This window comes from Trachemys scripta, chromosome 5 (assembly GCF_013100865.1).
Source record: "Trachemys scripta elegans isolate TJP31775 chromosome 5, CAS_Tse_1.0, whole genome shotgun sequence".
NCBI classification, from domain to species: Eukaryota; Metazoa; Chordata; order Testudines; family Emydidae; genus Trachemys; species Trachemys scripta.
The window spans coordinates 79,345,401-79,364,703 of NC_048302.1; the positions used below are offsets into that span (position 1 = coordinate 79,345,401).

The 19,303-nt window shown below is 47.3% G+C and overlaps 1 protein-coding gene across 4 annotated transcripts in view; it reads left to right on the forward strand.

The window, feature by feature from the left end:
• The window catches only part of SNX25 (sorting nexin 25), a 172,091-nt gene that overhangs the window by 85,985 nt on the left and 66,803 nt on the right, over positions 1–19,303 (forward strand). For all 4 annotated transcript variants that reach the window (XM_034771268.1, XM_034771266.1, XM_034771267.1 and 1 more), the window contains one exon: positions 12,800–12,990. In XM_034771268.1, the coding sequence (XP_034627159.1) occupies positions 12,800–12,990 (191 nt within the window). The remainder of the gene's footprint in view (positions 1–12,799; positions 12,991–19,303) is intronic.

Consider the following 19,303-nt stretch of genomic DNA (forward strand, 5'->3'; position numbering starts at 1 on the left):
CCACTTATATATTTCAGCATGGCATTACGTAAGCATTGTGTGTGCTCAACTATACAGGTCTTGCAAAAAATACATACAGTGCTGTGTGTATATGAAACTTCCAGATTAGCCAGTTGGGTTAATACTGCAGAAGCTGCAGCTGTTGGTGTCAGTAACAAATCCACTAGTTTCACAAAGCAGTGTTGTGAAAAGCAAGATTTTTTTTCCCTTTGGCAATATAATCTAGCAGTTAAATACAGATACACCTTTCCTTTATGCTATTTCTATCAAGAGGAGCAGATATTCATTAAACAGTAGAATACAGTTAATGTTTTTGTAAGAACTACATATCTAATTTTATCTGTCTTTATCTAGGTTTTTATATTGCATCCATTGCTGTGGTATCTGAGTGTTGGTATTAATTGTCCAGATTTTAGAACAATAATATTGTAAGTAAGGGAGAACGCATAAGGGAATAACAGGAATAGTGGGAGTAAAGTCTGCTATTTGCTGACATAGCAGACTTGGACTTCTGTAAGGCATTTGACTTAGGGCACATCAACACGGAGCAGCACTGCACGCTAGAGGAATGTGATTTCTGAAGTGCACTCATGTGTTGCACACTAACTGGTCCACGTAAACCCTGCTGGCATGAACTAAAAGTTCCCTAGTTTTATTTTAATGTTTCTGCTGTTGGAAATGTTAATGGTAGGACTGACTGACTGACTTTAAGAATAAACAATAATTTTGCTTAGGATGGGTGAGAAGAGTGGGGAAGGTGAGGTGGGAGAGAGGGAAGGAGGAGGAAGTGCCTCATTGGAATGGCAGCAGTGCCTGGAGTAGTGTATGGGAGCACTTTTCTGTGGTAGGGCAGGGGACCCTGGCACCTCAGCAGGGGAGGGAGTTTGGGATCAATGCCCTGTGGTCCACCTGAAGGAGGCAGCAGCCAGAGGTGGCAGGGAGTGCCTCGAGGGTCCTGTCCCCGAGCTGCCAGCCCCATACTGCTACCCCAACATTGGGCTGACTCCACAGACCCAGCTTCCTTGTGTGCCCAGGTATAGCTGCCAGCACCTCATCCAGGTCTTTTCCTGGAGGTCTGGTACTGGCTGTGGCTGTGCCTGCAAGCCGGGAGGGAGCAGGTGAGTGAGCTTCTCTCAGTGGGGCAGGAGAGGGAGGAGCTGCAGGCTCACACTTGGGTACTGTGGGAGTAGGTGGTCATAGTCCAAGAAAGTGGAGACCCAGGAGCATCTCCACAGCCACTTTCAGGAACAGCAGAAGAGGTTCCTGAAGTGATGGGCTGATGCTACAGCCCAGCTGGTTCCCACGGCTAGTCTGTCTGAACAATCTTTCCCTGGTTCCACCCAGGGAAGAGGAGGAAATTTCAAGGCATCCCAGCCAATCTCCTTTTCTTAAAGTTGGTTGTTTGGTTTGTATATACCTCCACCCAACTCCTTCAGTCCCAAAAATAGTTGTTTGTGTTGTTATTCTAACAATAAACAAAGTAATATAGTAGCTGTTTCTTTGTTACATGAGAGCCAGGGCCTAGAACACCACTTCCCTTACTACTACTGCACAGTCCTGGCTCCCGGTCGCACATAGTACACATCTCCATGTGTTATATTACTGATACCGACAACACAACAGCTGTGCTTTGTTTAGCATCTCCTCCTTTTCCTGCTTTGGGGTGCATGGGGTGTTCCTGACCAACAGACCTTTGTTACATTTCAAAAGAAACCCTTCTGGAGTCAGTTAATCATTTTTAACAAACTTGTGAGTTCATGTAGATAAACTGAACTGATATGCACTCGTCGAGAGAAAGAACATGTGCCAAGTGTGACCAACACTTGACCTGCACTGAAATGGAATTTTCCAGCATCAAGTTAAAATGAAACAGGAAAGTCTAAATTAAATAAAATACGTTGTTTTTATTTTGCTTAGTTCCAAAATGGCTTTGTTGAAATCAAAAGGACTCTGCAAGACATTTCGATTTTGATGAATTGGCAAAGTCTGATGAAAAAGTACTTTGAAATTTTTCCAGCCAGCTCCACTTCTTTTACTTTTAGTTCCTGCTCCCCCACCCTTTGTATATAGAAACATGGCACACTTGTAATCCTTAGAATTGACAACATTCACCCATATTTTTTTTAAATAAAAAGCCTTCAATTCCTTTCACTTTCACATGCATTGTGTGCTGTGAGGGGCAAGGATGGGGCAAAAATATTTCAAGAGGAGTACTTGAAACAAACATGTCTTTCTCTCCTTGACCTGTTTTCCTCAGGTGATGTCCCCATGTGGTCAATGACCTTTCACCTAATTATAGGAAAATTTTAAGTTGTTTCCTTTATGTTCAACTATATATATATATTTTCTGGGGGAGGTAACTGACATTTTGTAATATGGAACTCTCACTTCCTGGATTTTAAACTTTTGAAAGGGGAAGTCTCCCTTTTTCTAGACTGCAGCATAAATTTTTGAGTGTTAGGTTCTCTCTGAATTGTCCCCCGAGAACCCCACAAGATCAAGATCTCTTCCAGTTGCCCCTAAATGATAGGGCAGAAGAGAAAAAGCACAAGCCACGAGCATGTGGTGATAATGACTTCATATCTTACTGTAGCCTACTTGGGTTTTGCCATCTGTATCCATTTTAATGTCTGTTTCTTTGGAAAGTTTTCCACCATTCACATACAGACAGAATAGAATATCTCAGGCAAAAAACTGCAATTGTTCATATTAGTTATATCATCCATGCAAACTGTCTATTAGTAATTATTTCAGACACATTTTTTCCATTTTTCCCCAGTTTCCTAACCCTTCTTTAAAAATGGTAGAGATCCATATAGATAATAGGAATTTGTACCTTAGGGTACGTGAGCTTCCCTATCCCAGGCATACCTGTTCTTCTGTTCCTTCTGAATCTCTCATACTACTAACTTACACCTCTGTTAATTAATGCTCCTTTTGTCACTTCCCATTCAGGACACCACTCAGCCTCTCCCTGGCTCATCCCAGTGCTCAATCCACCTTATTTTTCAAATCCTTCTTCAAAACACTACTTTTCACCACTTTTCTGCCACTCCTGTTCATTCTGTCACTCTCCATTGACAGTCTGTCTTCCAACCATGCTAATACTGTATTATGAAACTGAACATCCCAGGAAGTTAACCTAAGACAACTCAGGGTGAATGCACCCTCTGAATTCCTTCGTCTGTAACACATAGACAAAATACAAGCACAGCTATTCCTGCAAGAACTTTCCTGTTTTTTCACTCCACTATTTCCTCCTCCTTTGCCCATTTATGCCTTTACTCTGTATATAACCTATATACATAGAATATAAGGACTTTGTGTTATCAAGTGTCAAGCAAATCTATGATTCTATGTAAATAGTCAATTATAGTGATGATATTCATTCAAGCAGAAGACAAAATGAGTTAACTCTCAAAAATGAGCCATCTGTCTCCATGGTGTGCAATCTTGTCTGAGTCAACAGAGCATTTAATTTATTGTTTCACTCTCCTGGCTAAAAGTTGCTGCATATGTGAGAGAAAGGGAGAAGTGGAGGAGAGGGAGGGAAAAAAGACTTGAGGTACAATATGCTCCCCTACCCAAATTGCAAAGTGTACAATGAACAAAGAATTTTGACAGGCATTGGGAGGTGCCAAATTAAAATCTATCACTTGCCACTCCCACTGCAACTCATAAGATAAAACATAAACATTCTGATAATGACAGTTTGAATAATTGCAGCCCACATTTTTTTGTGTCAAACACCAAAACAACACCAATATTAAACAAAAATGCTCTCCCAAAAGGTTTCCTGCCACCCCGTTTATTAATGTCCTCCCTCCATGTGCACGGGCTGCTCATTCTCACACCCTCCCCTCCCCATCCTTTTTTATTAATGCTCTCCGTGTGTGTGTGTGTGTGTGTGTTCACTCTTTCACATACACAGTTACAGGGCTAGCTGTCCCTTTGTGGTCTCTCTGATGCACCCTCTCATGCATTTGGCCTAATGTGTTTACCTGTCCTATGGTGGAATTGCACAATTCTCCCACTCTGTAGCCCGGAGCTGGTCTAAGTACTTAGTATCCAGCATTTTTACCCAACAGGTCCTATTGAGTTTGGACATGTGCGTTTCTTCCCTTCGGGAGTCTGTGGCCCGTGGTCTACTATGATCAGACAGCCTTCTTAAAGCCAAAGTATTATTTATCTTAGTGGTAGGAACAAAATATTAGAGGAAAAAAGGATTTCAAAACCGTCTCCATGCTGGTCAATCTGACCTAGCGCACTACCATTCTGTAATGGTGACCTAGACAGTGGGTCCCTGTGTCTCTATCAGGTTCCCCAAAATAACTGATTTCTTGAGACAGCGGCCCTTTAAATCCCATTACAGTTATATGTTCCTGGTTGTGGTCAAAATCAGCTTTGTAGGTTGGCTTGAGGTGGAGGCAAAATCATCAAAGCTAATAGTGCTCGTGCTGTTCCTTAACAACTACTAAGTGTTTCAGAGATGGCTGTCTTGAGCCATTCTTTGCCTGCCTGTTTTTTTCCCCAGAAAGACTCCTGCTGAGATTAAACCAACATAGTCATACAGAAAACTCCCCAATAACCAGGCAACAGATAGCATTCAGACAAATTATTATAGTGCAGCTCCAAATCTATGGCTGCCTGTCTCTGTCACACACATGAATGCATATGTGTATATATGTTTGGTTAACCCACAAAAACAACAAGGAGTCCAGTGGCACTTTAAAGACTAACAGACTTATTTGGGCATAAGCTTTTGTGGGTAAAAAACCTCACTTCTTCAGATGCATGGAGTCTGGTTAACCCTGACAGCCTCCCATCCACCATCACTATGTATATATGTAAATATTATTATATAATGAAGGTAGATGGAAGGCTGTTTTTTTAAAGTACACAAAAATAGTACCCAGATTGTAAGATGAATCTTTAATGTATTTGAAACCTAATTGAAAATGTGAGTTTAAAATCATTCATGTTGGCTTTCCCTGTAGCACACTTGCATGTATACGTATTCCATGTGGTTATTACGCTGTCCTCGGGAGCCAAAAAATCTTACCATGTTATAGGTGAAACTGCGTTATATTGAACTTGCTTTGATCCGCCAGAATGCGCAGCCCCCTTCCGCTCTCCCCCTCCCCCCCCCCCCCCCCCCCCCCCCGAGTGCTGGTTTATCTTGTTATATCCGAATTCATGTTATATCGGGTCGCATTATATCGGGGTAGAGGTGTATTCACACATTCTAAACATGGCCAGGTGGGTAAAGATCTGACCATTCATTGCTGAATGCTGGCTTAATCCAGAGTTGGGTACAACCTGAATTGTCCATGTAGCTTGCTTGCAGAGCTCATGTTACATGTCTGCACAAGAATAAGAAGTTTTGTGATTGAGCAAGAGAATTGTACTACCTTTTAACAAACAGAATGTATTTGCAGGAGTTGTTCACATTCAGGCATAGTACAGGAATAATTTTCAGTGCTGCATCTTTTGGTTTTTATCTGTGATTTTTAACTAGGTGTGACAGGGTAGTAGCTCACCGCTGTGGCGCCTCCTCCTGGTCGTCTTGGGGAATTGGCTCGAACCAGTAGGGCGCCTCTTCGGGTGGCATCCCGCCTGTCGTTCCACCTGCGTTGGGTGCGCGGACTTGCGTCACCCTCAATGTACGGAGTCCTCTTCTGGAGCACTGTCCTCCGACAGTGTCCCTTTTGCCTCTTCACACCGCCTTCCGTGGGGGGGTAAACAACAGCTCCACACCTTCGAGTCCGATCCTCACCGTCCAGGACCTGGTGTGGTTCTGACCAGCCGCTCCCTGCGGCCCGTGGGGTAGCACAGCAAACAAAGGGGGGAAAAGGAGGGGGGGGGACTCAGGCCCGCCCACTACTCTGAGTCCCGGTCCAGAGGCCCTCGGGTGACAGTCTCCCTGTCTTCCTTCTCTTTCCTCCTCTGACTATCCCTCTGGACCGCTTCCCCAACAGCCCTTCGCTACGCTAGGCCTCCTCCTCCCAGGCCTGCCGCCTAGCAGGCTATGGAGTGGGGCCTTCTTCCACTCTCTCAGGCTGGCCTGCGCTGCGCTGTCCGTGGTGCTGGCCTCCCAGCTCTAGAGACAGACCTTCCCCTCTGAAGGCCTGGGACAGACTGACTGCTCCTGCTCTGGGCAGCCTTTTATATGGCTAAGCCGGGCCCTGATTGGCTGGCTCTAATCTGCCTTCTTATTGGCTCCCAGTAAGTCCTCTCCTGATTGGCCGCGCATCTACGCAGGCGCCTAGGCCTGCCGCAGCCCAGTCTCTCTGGGTGTGGGATAATCGCCCCACCACACACCCTCCCCCTTAAGAACCCTCCCGGGGGGGGGGTATCCTAACCGGCCTAATGGCCTAGAGCTCGGAAAGCAACCTTTGTCCCGCAGTGGCTCGGCTTACCGGCTCAAAGTCTAGAAACTTAGCCCTTGTCACTGGGCCTACTGGCCCCAAAGTCCCGGAAATTAGTCTTTGCCAATGGGCAACCCGGCTTATCCACCATCTCAGCGGGGGGTCCCACCGAAACACGCTGAGGCTTACCGGGTCCGACGTACCAGTCCGTCTCTTCCCTTAAGCTGCCTCCGATCTGTTCCACTGCTGGAGTGTCCCACGGGTCTCCTGATTCTCCACGGGTATCATGGTCCACCGCCTCGGCTGGTCCCTCCCACAGTGAGGCTCCCTCTCGACCTGGAGAAGTCGCAGTCCTCGGCGGTTCCAGGAGTGTGGGCTGGTCCTCCACCGGGGCTTCCCGCAAGGGTTCTCCTCCCACGGCCGTCTGTCTAGGCTGGGGTATGCTCCCTCCTCTCGCACTCTCTGTGCATTTGGGACACACCCCGTATAAGCGTGACGGATCCTCTGCCGTCAGGGCTAACTGTTTAGGGTCTCGGCAGTTGGATGGGAGCTTGACTGCCCCCTCGCAGACCACCCCCTGCGCTAAGGATCCCCCTCCTTGATCCGATTCTTCGCCCTCCTCCCCTAGCCTGGAGAAGAAATCGGCGTTAGTATGGGCCTTACCTGGTCGGTGGAGCACCTGGAAGTCGTAAGGCTGGAGGGCGAGGTACCACCGCATAATTCTAGCGTTCGTGTCTTTCATGCTGTGGATCCATCGCAAAGGGGCGTGATCTGTGATTAATTTAAAACTATTCCCTAGCAGATAGTAACGGAGGGCGTCGATAGCCCACCGTACCGCCAGGGCCTCTTTCTCTATCGTTGAGAAGTGTCTTTCTCGGGGGAACAGCTTCCGACTTAAATACAGTACTGGGTGTTCCTCCCCGTCTACTTCCTGGGAGAGTACTGCACCTAGGCCGACTTCCGAAGCGTCTGTTTGTAGTATAAACTCCTTCGTGAAGTCGGGGTGTCGTAGTACTGGTTCTTGAGTGAGCCGTTCCTTGAGTGTGTTAAAGGCTCGCTCGCATTGCATAGTCCACTGTACCTGTCGAGGTTGGGAGTTCTTCGTTAGGTCTGACAAGGGGGCAGCTATAGATGCGAAAACTGGTACAAAACGACGATAGTACCCAGCTAATCCCAAAAACTGACGCACTTGTTTCTTCGTCGTGGGGGTGGGTACATCTCTGAGGGCTTGTACCTTGCTAATCAGGGATGTTAGTTTCCCCCCTCCTACCATGTATCCCAGGTAGGTCACTTCTTCTTGGCCTAAGTGACATTTCGCTGGGTTAGCTGTCAGGCCGGCCGCTCTGAGGGCTTGTAACACTACTGCCAGGTGGTGTAAATGGCTCTCCCAGTCGAGGCTGTAAACCACGATATCATCTATGTACGCCGCTGTGTATTGGTCGTGGGGTTGGAGGACCTTGTTCATTAGGCGTTGAAACGTGGCTGCGGCTCCGTGTAACCCGAACGGCATGGTTACGAACTGGAAGAGGCCGAAAGGCGTAGGGAAGGCAGTCTTCGCCCGGGAGTTTGGCGTCAGTGGGATCTGCCAATATCCTTTAGTCAAATCTAGGGTTGACAGGTACTTGGCTCCCCCGAGGCGCTCTAACAGTTCATCCACTCTCGGCATCGGATAGGCATCAAAACGGGAGATAGCGTTGACCTTCCTGAAATCGATGCAAAACCGAGTCGTCCCATTTGGTTTCGGAACTAGGACGATAGGGCTTCGCCACTCGCTCGTCGACTCCTCTACCACTCCCATCTCTAACATCGTCTCTACCTCCCGTCGTACTGTATCCCACATTTTCTTGGGCAACGGCCGGTGGTTATCCATCACCCTCTTCCCGGGGTCGGTGGCGATATGATGACTCATTAAAGTCGTCCGGCCCGGGCGGGCCGATAAAACGTCCAGAAACTTCTCTACCACCCGTTGTAGTTGCCTCCTTTGTCTGGGGCTGAGGCCTGACCCCAGCGTGGCCGGTCCGGGGTCGGGAAGGTCCCCTGCTAGGGGTCCAAGTTCCGAATCTGGGGTGGACGGGCCAATGAACATGGCTTCCCGGGTTTTCCAGGCCTTTAGAAGGTTAATGTGATAAATGCGGGTCTCTTTCCGTCGACCAGGTAGTCTGACCTCGTAATCGACTGGTCCCACTCGTCGGATCACTTTATAGGGACCCTGCCATTTGGCCAGGAGCTTCGACTCGGAAGAGGGCAGTAAAAGCAGCACCCGATCGCCTGGGGCGAACTTCCTCCCTCTAGCCCCTCGATTATAGAGGCGCTCCTGACCTGCCTGGGCCCGTTCCAGGTTTTCACGGGCGAAGGCCCCTAACGTTTGGAGTCACTCCCAGAGTTGTAGTACGTATTGTGTGGTCCCAAGGACCCGCGTTTCCTGTGTTTCCCACTCCTCTTTCAGGAGGTCCAGTATTCCTCTGGGCTGCCTGCCATATAGGAGCTCGAAAGGCGAGAACCCCGTCGAGGCCTGTGGTACCTCTCTTATTGCAAACAGCAGGGCCGGCAACAAGGTGTCCCAATGTGAGGGGTCCTCCTCCACAAACTTCCGCAACATGGCTTTTAGCGTAACATTGAACCGCTCTACCAAGCCATCGGTCTGCGGGTGGTACACCGATGTCCGGAGGGTCCGGATATGGAGGAGGCGACATAGCTCGGCTATTAACTTGGAGGACACATTGGTGCCCTGGTCCGTCAATATTTCCCCGGGTATCCCAACCCGGGCGAAAATCTTTACCAGTTCACCCGCAATGGTCGGTGCCGTCGCTGTCTTTAGGGGAACGGCTTCGGGATAGCGTGTTGCGTAGTCCACGACTACTAGTATAAAGCGGTTCCCTGTCTTGCTTCGCTCAAGGGGGCCGACGAGGTCCATCCCGATCCGTTCAAAGGGTACCCCCACGACTGGCATGGGTACCAGGGGTGCAGGAGCTACCCCTTTCGGTCCGGCTCGCTGGCATTCTGGGCACGAGGCGCAAAAGTCTGCCACTTCCCGGTGGATGCCTGGCCAGAAAAACCGGCGGGCCACCCTCTGTAGGGTCTTCTCGCGTCCCAGGTGTCCGGCCCAAGGGTTTGCGTGGGCTAAGTGGAGGAGGCCGGCTCGCAGTCTCCGGGGGACCAACAGCTGGCGGAACGTCTCTCGGGTCTGGGGTTCCTGCGCTATTCGGTACAGGCGGACCTGCCATACCTCAAAGCGGGGGCCCTGCGGAGTCCGTAGCGTCCCGTCCCCCTCAATAGCAGGATTGGTGGCTTGTTCCCAGGCTCGGCCTAGGGTTGGGTCTTCCCGTTGCTCACGTAAGAAGTCCCCGTCACGCTCTAACTCTACCCGGGCGTCCTCCACTGAACGGGGCCTGTCTCCAGGACAACTCGCAGGGGTCTCCGCCGTCGAGGAGGTCCCCTCGCCGGGGTCATCCCTTAGCCTGCGCCCAAGCAGCACTGTTCCCGGTGCTATATTTCTGTCTGGTCGGGGCTTGGGTGGCTGATATCTCAGGAGGACCTCTCCGAAGCCGGGCCAATCTCGTCCCAACACCACCGGGTAGGCCAGCCTGGGGGCCACTCCTACACGGAGACCCTCCTCTCGGCAGCCTACTCCCATCTTGACCCAGGCTGTGGGATACTGGCAGATGTCCCCATGCACACACTGTAGGTAGATCGGGGGCCCCGAAAGATTGAGATTTGGGACCAGCCCCTCTCGTATGAGGGTCTGACTACACCCCGAATCTACGAGGGCATTGGTGGGGTTCCCTTCAACCCGGACCGGGACTATCAACTTTCCTGCCCCTCTCTTCCGTGCCCGTTGTCCGGCCATCCAGGCCTGCCCGTAGCTGCAGTCCATAAAAGGGCAATCTCGCCGGAAATGTCCTTCTTGACCGCAGTCCCAGCACCTCTCTCGGGTCTTGGCCGGGCTTGTGCCTCCTCCGGGGGGGCCTGTTCGCTCCAGGGGCTGTCGCTCCCTCCGAGTCATCCTCGGTAGTAACTTGGGTCGGGGTTCAGGGTTGGGAGGCCTCGGACGCCCATGGCTGTGGCCTGCCAGTGGTTCGGAGGCTCCTGCCCCACAAGAGTTTACCTTCTCTGCGCCGCCCTTGCGACCAAGGCTTCCGGCCACTCGGGGTGGCACCTCCGCCCCCTCTGCCGACAAGTAATCCTCCATTAAGGCCACTGCTGCAGAGAGGGTGGCCGGGCGATGCCGTCGTACCCAGGCCCTCCCTCCCGGGGGTAGGATCTGGGTGAACTGCTCTAAGGCTACCATCTCCGCGACCTGGGGTCCCTTCAGGCCCTCTGGGTTCAACCACCTCCAGCAGTGGTCTCGGATGCGTTGGGCCACAGCGCGGGGTCGGGCCCCCGGAGGATATTGTTCCTTACGGAGACACTGTCGGTAGGTCTCTGGGCTAGTGCCGGTATGGTCTAGGATGGCCGCCTTGACTCGGGCGTACTCGAGCGCTTCCCGGGGGTCGAGGCTCCGATATGCGGCCTGAGCCTGCCCCGTCAAATAAGGGGCTAGTAACGTGGCCCAATGTTGTGAGGGCCACCGGGCAGCAGTCGCCACCCGTTCAAATGTCACCAGATAGGCCTCTGGGTTGTCCTCGGGCCCCATCTTGGTGAGGCGTATCGGTAGTGCCCCTGGGGTATCCCCCAGTCCGGTTCCCATGAGGGCGGCAGGGGTGCCTCCTGCCGGCCGTAATAGTGTGGCCATCTGTTGCACCAAATGTTCCTGCTGCACCCTCTGCTGGGTGGCCAACTCTCGGAGGAGCTGCTGCTGATTCTCTTGGTGCTGAGTCATCATCAGCTGCTGCGTGGTCATTTGCTGCAGCATTTGCACCTGCTGCTGCTGGGCCGACTGCTCCTGCTGCTTCTCTGGCAGCCATTTTAATAGCTTCTCAGCCTCCATGTTGGGGTTCAGCGGGTTACTCTCGATTCAACCCCCACACTCTGGACCCCTTTGGTGGGTCCTGGTCTGCACTCACAATCCGGGTCGACCGTCTGTCAGCGCACGGCACTGCTCTGGCCAATAGTCCGCAGTCTTGGCGCTGGCCCCTCGTAGCAGGGGCGGACCGCTATGCCCGCATACTCCACCACGTGTGACAGGGTAGTAGCTCACCGCTGTGGCGCCTCCTCCTGGTTGTCTTGGGGAATTGGCTCGAACCAGTAGGGCGCCTCTTCGGGTGGCGTCCCGCCTGTCGTTCCACCTGCGTTGGGTGCGCGGACTTGCGTCACCCTCAATGTACGGAGTCCTCTTCTGGAGCACTGTCCTCCGACAGTGTCCCTTTTGCCTCTTCACACCCCCTTCGGGGGGGGGGTAAACAACAGCCCCACACCTTCAAGTCCGATCCTCACCGTCCAGGACCTGGTGTGGTTCTGACCAGCCGCTCCCTGCGGCCCGTGGCTGTGCGTGGGGTAGCACAGCAAACAAAGGGGGGAAAAGGAGGGGGGGCTCAGGCCCGCTCACTACTCTGAGTCCCGGTCCAGAGGCCCTCGGGTGACAGTCTCCCTGTCTTCCTTCTCTTTCCTCCTCTGACTATCCCTCTGGACCGCTTCCCCAACAGCCCTTCGCTACGCTAGGCCTCCTCCTCCCAGGCCTGCCGCCTAGCAGGCTATGGAGTGGGGCCTTCTCCCACTCTCTCAGGCTGGCCTGCACTGCGCTGTCTATGGTGCTGGCCTCCCAGCTCTGGAGACAGACCTTCCCCTCTGAAGGCCTGGGACAGACTGACTGCTCCTGCTCTGGGCAGCCTTTTATATGGCTAAGCCGGGCCCTGATTGGCTGGCTCCAATCTGCCTTCTTATTGGCTCCCAGTAAGCCCTCTCCTGATTGGCCGCGCGTCTACGCAGGCGCCTAGGCCTGCCGCAGCTCAGTCTCTCTGGGTGTGGGGTAATCGCCCCACCACACTAGGCATTTTTAAAACTATGGAGAAGGTGCAGTGGGAAGTGTGGAAACTTGAAGCACTCTGATTGCTTATGTTTTATGCACAAGCCTCATTCTTTTGAATTTTTAAAATATTTTTCCCATGTCATCACAAATTTAACAACATATTGTGCAGTCTTGGTATAGTCTTAAAGGACTGTTCTTTTGAGTGGATTTCATCTGGCTCAAGTCCGTCTCTTAAGTAGATACTGGAATAACAGGGGCACAGTGCTGGACAAGGTCAGATGACAGATATGTGGAGCTGTGTTTAAATACTTGGTATATTTGGATGATTTTTCTCTTAACTATTTTATATGTACACTTGCTGTGTCTGAGATATCTCAGAACATACTCTATTTGCTTCCAAAACAGACTGGTGGCTTTTTTACTTCAATGTCTAGTTGTATGTTGAATGACAAACATTTCAGAAGTTTGTAATCTGAAGTTTTCCGTTGTGAAAGATAACTTCTTTCTTCTCTGCTGTTTATCATAGATACTAAAGGTAAAGAAACTGCTGCAATGAAAGCTGACCTCTTGAGGGCCCGCAATGTGAAAAGGTACATTAATCAGCTGACTGTGGCAAAGAAGCAGTGTGAGAAGAGAATAAGGCTTCTAGGAGGTCCGGCTTATGACCAGCAGGAGGATGGTATCTCTGATGAGGGTGATGGCCCTCAGAGCCAGAAGGTAAGTATTACATAGTGTGTATAAGGCTAGAATGAAAATTTTCCAGGTGTTAGTATTTGATCACTTTATATTTCACTTTTAATTATGAATGAGTATTATCCAAGGGAAACATGTTGGTGCAATTGTTTCATATTATATTAGGTTCAGTGTTGGGAAACACGGTACTGATTTTGTCTGTATATAGAACTTCATAAAGGGTTCTTCGGCTCACGAGTTTGCTAAATTTTCAGACTTGCCATATATAGTAGACTGAGACACACTTACAGTGGTGGTCTTCATAAGATTACCTCCATATCTGCAATATTCCTTGGTCTCCCTATATTTATTATAGGAAATACCTTGAATATTTTAGTTGTCTAAGGCAACTGGCATTTTTCAATGGCAACCACTATGGAAGAGGTTCAGTAAGACTATTGACTAAATCACTAGGTCTTGGAAATATATTGTTGCATTAGCCAACAGCTGCAAAAATGAAAATTCCAGTTAATGATCTAAGATAATAACGTGTAATAGGGCTAATAATTTATGTACTCTACTTTCTGTGCCCTTTGGACTAAGCTCAGTAATTGGAATATTGCAGTTAAAAATAAAATGCTACATTTTTTTACATAGGTGAGAGAGAGAAATGTTAGTCTTTATGCAGGTGTTTTTTTAAAGTTCATTAAATCGTTGTAGTAATTGTAACTTGGTTGAGAATCAGTAAGAATTATTTTCCAGCAATGGAATTTTTTTTCTGAAGATGGCAATATACCATTTTATAGTAAGTGTAGAAAAGTAAAAAGCTAAAGTCTGAGAGGAAAAGGGTTTGTTTTCTTTTTCCTTCCTTTTAAAAATATGTTTATATAAAAGCATCTGTCATAGGAAGTGCTAGGCCAGTCTTCAGAAGCAGAGAGATCCGGTTGTTTGTTAATGTAACCTGTCTTACAGGCCCACAAATCACTTCCATCTCTTCTAAGGGGGTGCCCTATCGACAGCTGGGTATTGTTAACTGTGGGTCAGCTCCTGCAAACAGTGATGCATGTGAGCAGGCTAGGGTGACCAGATGTCCTTATTTTATAGGGACAGTCCCGATTTTTGGGTCTTTTTCTTATATAGGCTCCTATTACCCCCCCCCCCTCGCCCCCGTCCCGATTTTTCACACTTGCTGTCTGGTCACCCTAGAGCAGGCTCATTTTAAATTAATGACTCTACTCACAGGAGTAAAGCCACTGTCAATCATAAGTATTTGCCATGTTGGTGGTGACAGCAGCTGTACCAGAGCTAAACTAGAACTGCCCATCTCTATCCATCTTTGATATTCTGAAAGGACAAGATCCAACAGTTTCTCCCCCCCCCCCGGCTGTTTCTCCGAGAGCAGGGTTTGGAAAGCGCTTCCCAACCCTACCTCCCATTCCCTGTGAGCGGGGAAGAAGAACACAAAGCTGGGCAGAAGAGAGGCACAGCATGGAATCCTTGATTGTAGATCAGATGCCCGCTGGTGGGGTTAGACTGCATAGCTCAGCTCTGGGAGGGAGCCCACTTTTATTGACAGTGCTTCCCTGTATGCTCTCCCCGTCTTAGCAATAGTAGCAGTCCAAACTTGTATTTACAAGTAGCCAGCACTACCCCAGATTTTGGCCCAGCCCCTGCTGAGGACATAGGTAGAAATATCCAACGTGTGGCAAGGCTTCCCTTTGTTTTATTTTGTTTAACAAAATGAATTAATATTGGCTTATTACTCCCTGTGACCCTCACCTTTCTTAAAAAACAAAACAAAACAAAGAGGCTGGTCATTCCAGTAGCCCTTTAAGGTACTACATTATTTAAAGAATAGCTAATAAATGTATATGAAACACCACGTTTGCTTTTCTCCTATTACAGCACATGAAGTATTTGAAAAACAGACATTTATTGATGTATTTTGGGTAATACTGAAGTGTGTAGTAGATGCTTGAACTAGTCTAATGGACTTGAGGAGTATGTTGTTCTATTTAAATGAAAAGTGAGTTGACTAATAGCTTAGAATTATACTTTTGTCACTGCCATACATACAGCAACCTTCCTCTTTGGTGGGATAGAGGTGTTGTATTTCCAGTAAACGTCCTCATTTTAATAAATACTTCAGCTACAGAATGAATTTGGAAGTGAAATCAGAGTTCCTGTTCTCATATTATAGATTAAAGGCATGAAAAGCTAAGAGGAAAAAAATTATGCTCAGTTCTTTCACAGCAAAAGCAATGCTGGTTATAAAACAGCTGCATCTTACTTGTAGGTCAATATACAAACTAGTTTTATTTTTTTAAAATACTGTTGCATTTAATTTTCATCTTACTGCATGGACCTGAATCTGATTGCTTTGGCTAGGCCCTGAATTTCAAAGTAAACGGGTGTGTTTTTAACTAGATGTCTAATAAAACTGGCTATTGGCTGAATCAATATTTTGTAGTTAGCTGGGATACTGACTGTGACGGGTTGGACCCCTTGGGAAGCCACCTGATGTGCTGAGATACCACTGAGTCTACCTGTTCTGCTAGTCTGGGCCCCCTTTTACCTGTCTTGCTGAGCCAGGCTATTAAAACCTCCTCTAACAAACACACACACACACACACACGGCCACACCCAGCTGCAGAACAGCTTTGGGAAGACTCAGCTTAAGAGACTTGCTCCAACACAGTGGTGCTTGCTCCTTTTAAGAGATACAAACCCAAAGGTTTTATGAAATTTGTCCCCTCCCTCAATATAGAGAGAGGTGTGCATACTTCTTGCCTCCTCCCCCAGTTAGAAATTACAGAAACTGTGTTTGTTATTAAACCAAGCAAATTGTATTAACTATGAAAGGCAGATTTTAAGTGGTAAAAGTGGTAACAAACAGAACAAAGCCATGAGCCCTGTCTGGCTTTTCCATTGTTGTACCTGAAGTGTTAGCAGTGGGCGTCACCCAAAGTAGCATAGTTGAAATACAGATACATAGTCAATATTTCTAACTTCAGATACAGAAATGATACGGGCATACAAATTGAATAATCACATTCAGTAAATCATAACCTTTCAATGATACCTTACACGTTCCATATGGCATAAAGTATATCTGTTATGTTATATTCATATCATAAGCATATTTGCATAAAGAGTATGGAATGAAACATCACACTGACCCTTATGCTATATTGGTTATGATATTTGGTTCCAGAAAAGTATGCCCTTTGAATTAAGGTAGAATATAATGCACCCTTTAAAATCTATTTAAGATCTTTATCCTTTTTCTAAAAAAATCACACCTGCTGCACAGCAATGCAGTAGCCTTATCAACTTCCTGTTGTCTAGTATTCATTGAAGAAATTATTTACATCATGTAAGCTGATGCAGTTACATTATCTTATCTATAAGGAGTGTTGTATAGAGTCTTTAGCTGATTGGTTCCCAAACTGTGTTCTGTGAACCACCAGTGGTCCGTGGAGCACTTGCAGTCTTGATTTCAGTCAATCTACAAAATGGATGAAAAACTCCTTGCAGACAGAAACCATTTGAGTTTGCTCTCAGGCAAAGGCAACTGACTGCACAACCATTCTGTTGATCATGGCTGAGTGGAAATTGTAGTGGAAGAAAAAAAATTAGCTTGCCTCCACCACAAACAAGATATATACATTGATTCTTTGTTGTAAGTGACCACACTTTGAGTGTGATTTCTGATGCTCCAGCCTCTTTTCCTCATGCTTTGTGTCCCAAGTTATCTTTATATCCGGATAACCGGATATGAGGATGGTGTAAAGAGAAAGGGCTTAAAACTCTTATCCCTTTCCCTCCCTCATTGCCTCTTGTATATGCTAACGTAAAAAAGATCATGGCAGATAAGTAATGTGTTAGTCTGAAAGTATGCATTTTGCTTGGATTTCTTCCCAGAGTAAATGGTAGGGAAAATAGCCAGAGCTCCTTAAATGATAAATGCTCAGTAATCCTTGATTGCTAGTCAGTATGGTGGGTGTATCTATTGCCACAAAGCCAAAGGCCCTCCTAGGTTTTTAAGGTACTGATGATTTGCTTTTTAAAAAAATGCATTATTGTAATCAAGGTACAAACAGTATCCTTTACATGGGATCATGTCATGATTATTAACTTGCATCATGGGGGTATCTTTCCAGTATCATTCACTTTCTGCTATTTTTCTGTTTCCCAAAAAATGGAGGGTATCAAAACAGAAGTTCTCTTACCACGAGATCTTGCACGATCTAAAAAATAAAAAGGAGTCATATAAAAAATGGAAACTAGGACAGATTACAAAGGATGAATATAGGCAAACAACACAGGAATGCAGGGGCAAGATTAGAAAGGCAAAGGCACAAAATGAGCTCAAACTAGCTACGGGAATAAAAGGAAACAAGAAGACTTTTTATCAATACATTAGAAGCAAGAGGAAGACCAAAGACAGGGTAGGCCCACTGCTTAGTGAAGAGGGAGAAACAGTAACAGGAAACTTGGAAATGGCAGAGATGCTTAATGACTTCTTTGTTTCGGTCTTCACCGAGAAGTCTGAAGGAATGCCTAACATAGTGAATACTAATGGGAAGGGGGTAGGTTTAGCGGATAAAATAAAAAAAGAACAAGTTAAAAATCACTTAGAAAAGTTAGATGCCTGCAAGTCACCCGGGCCTGATGAAATGCATCCTAGAATACTCAAGGAGCTAATAGAGGAGGTATCTGAGCCTCTAGCTATTATCTTTGGAAAGTCATGGGAGACGGGAGAGATTCCAGAAGACTGGAAAAGGGCAAATATAGTGCCCATCTATAAAAAGGGAAATAAAAACAACCCAGGAAACTACAGACCAGTTAGTTTAACTTCTGTGCCAGGGAAGATAATGGAGCAAGTAATTAAGGAAATCATCTGCAAACACTTGGAAGGTGGTAAGGTGATAGGGAACAGCCAGCATGGATTTGTGAAGAACAAATCATGTCAAACCAATCTGATAGCTTTCTTTGATAGGATAACGAGCCTTGTGGATAAGGGTGAAGCGGTGGATGTGGTATACCTAGACTTTAGTAAGGCATTTGATATGGTCTCGCATGATATTCTTATCGATAAACTAGGCAAATACAATTTAGATGGGGCTACTATAAGGTGGGTGCATAACTGGCTGGATAACCATACTCAGAGAGTTGTTATTAATGGTTCCCAATCCTGCTGGAAAGGCGTAACGAGTGGGGTACCGCAGGGGTCTGTTTTGGGACCGGCTCTGTTCAATATCTTCATCAACGACTTAGATATTGGCATAGAAAGTACGCTTATTAAGTTTGCGGATGATACCAAACTGGGAGGGATTGCAACTACTTTGGAGGACAGGGTCATAATTCAAAATGATCTGGACAAATTGGAGAAATGGTCTGAGTTAAACAGGATGAAGTTTAACAAAGATAAATGCAAAGTGCTCCACTTAGGAAGGAAAAATCAATTTCACACATACAGAATGGGAAAAGACTGTCTAGGAAGGAGTACGGCAGAAAGGGATCTAGGGGTTATAGTGGACCACAAGCTAAATATGAGTCAACAGTGTGATGCTGTAGCAAAAAAAGCAAACATGATTCTGGGATGTATTAACAGGTGTGTTGTGAGCAAGACACAAGAAGTCATTCTTCCGCTCTACTCTGCTCTGGTTAGGCCTCAGCTGGAGTATTGTGTCCAGTTCTGGGCGCCGCATTTTAAAAAAGATGTGGAGAAATTGGAAAGGGTCCAAAGAAGAGCAGCAAGAATGATTAAAGGTCTTGAGAACATGACCTATGAAGGAAGGCTGAAAGAATTGGGTTTGTTTAGTTTGGAAAAGAGAAGACTGAGAGGGGACATGATAGCAGTTTTCAGGTATCTAAAAGGGTGTCATAAGGAGGAGGGAGAGAACTTGTTCACCTTAGCCTCTAAGGATAGAACCAGAAACAATGGGTTTAAACTGCAGCAAGGGAGGTCTAGGTTGGACATTAGGAAAAAGTTCCTATCTGTCAGGGTGGTTAAACACTGGAACAAATTGCCTAGGGAGGTTGTGGAATCTCCGTCTCTGGAGATATTTAAGACTAGGTTAGATAAATGTCTATCAGGGATGGTCTAGACAGTATTTGGTCCTGCCATGCGGGCAGGGGACTGGACTCAATGACCTCTCGAGGTCCCTTCCAGTCCTAGAATCTATGAATCTATGACTCTATAAATACCATCAGAAAATCCTCATAGGAACTAGATTTCTGTTCACTAAACTCTCCTCTGGTAGCACTCTTCTCTAAAGCACAAAATCTGCTATAGCTCAGGAAACAGTTACTAGCTATATGTCAGTGTTTTATGAATAGGTCAGTGTGTATG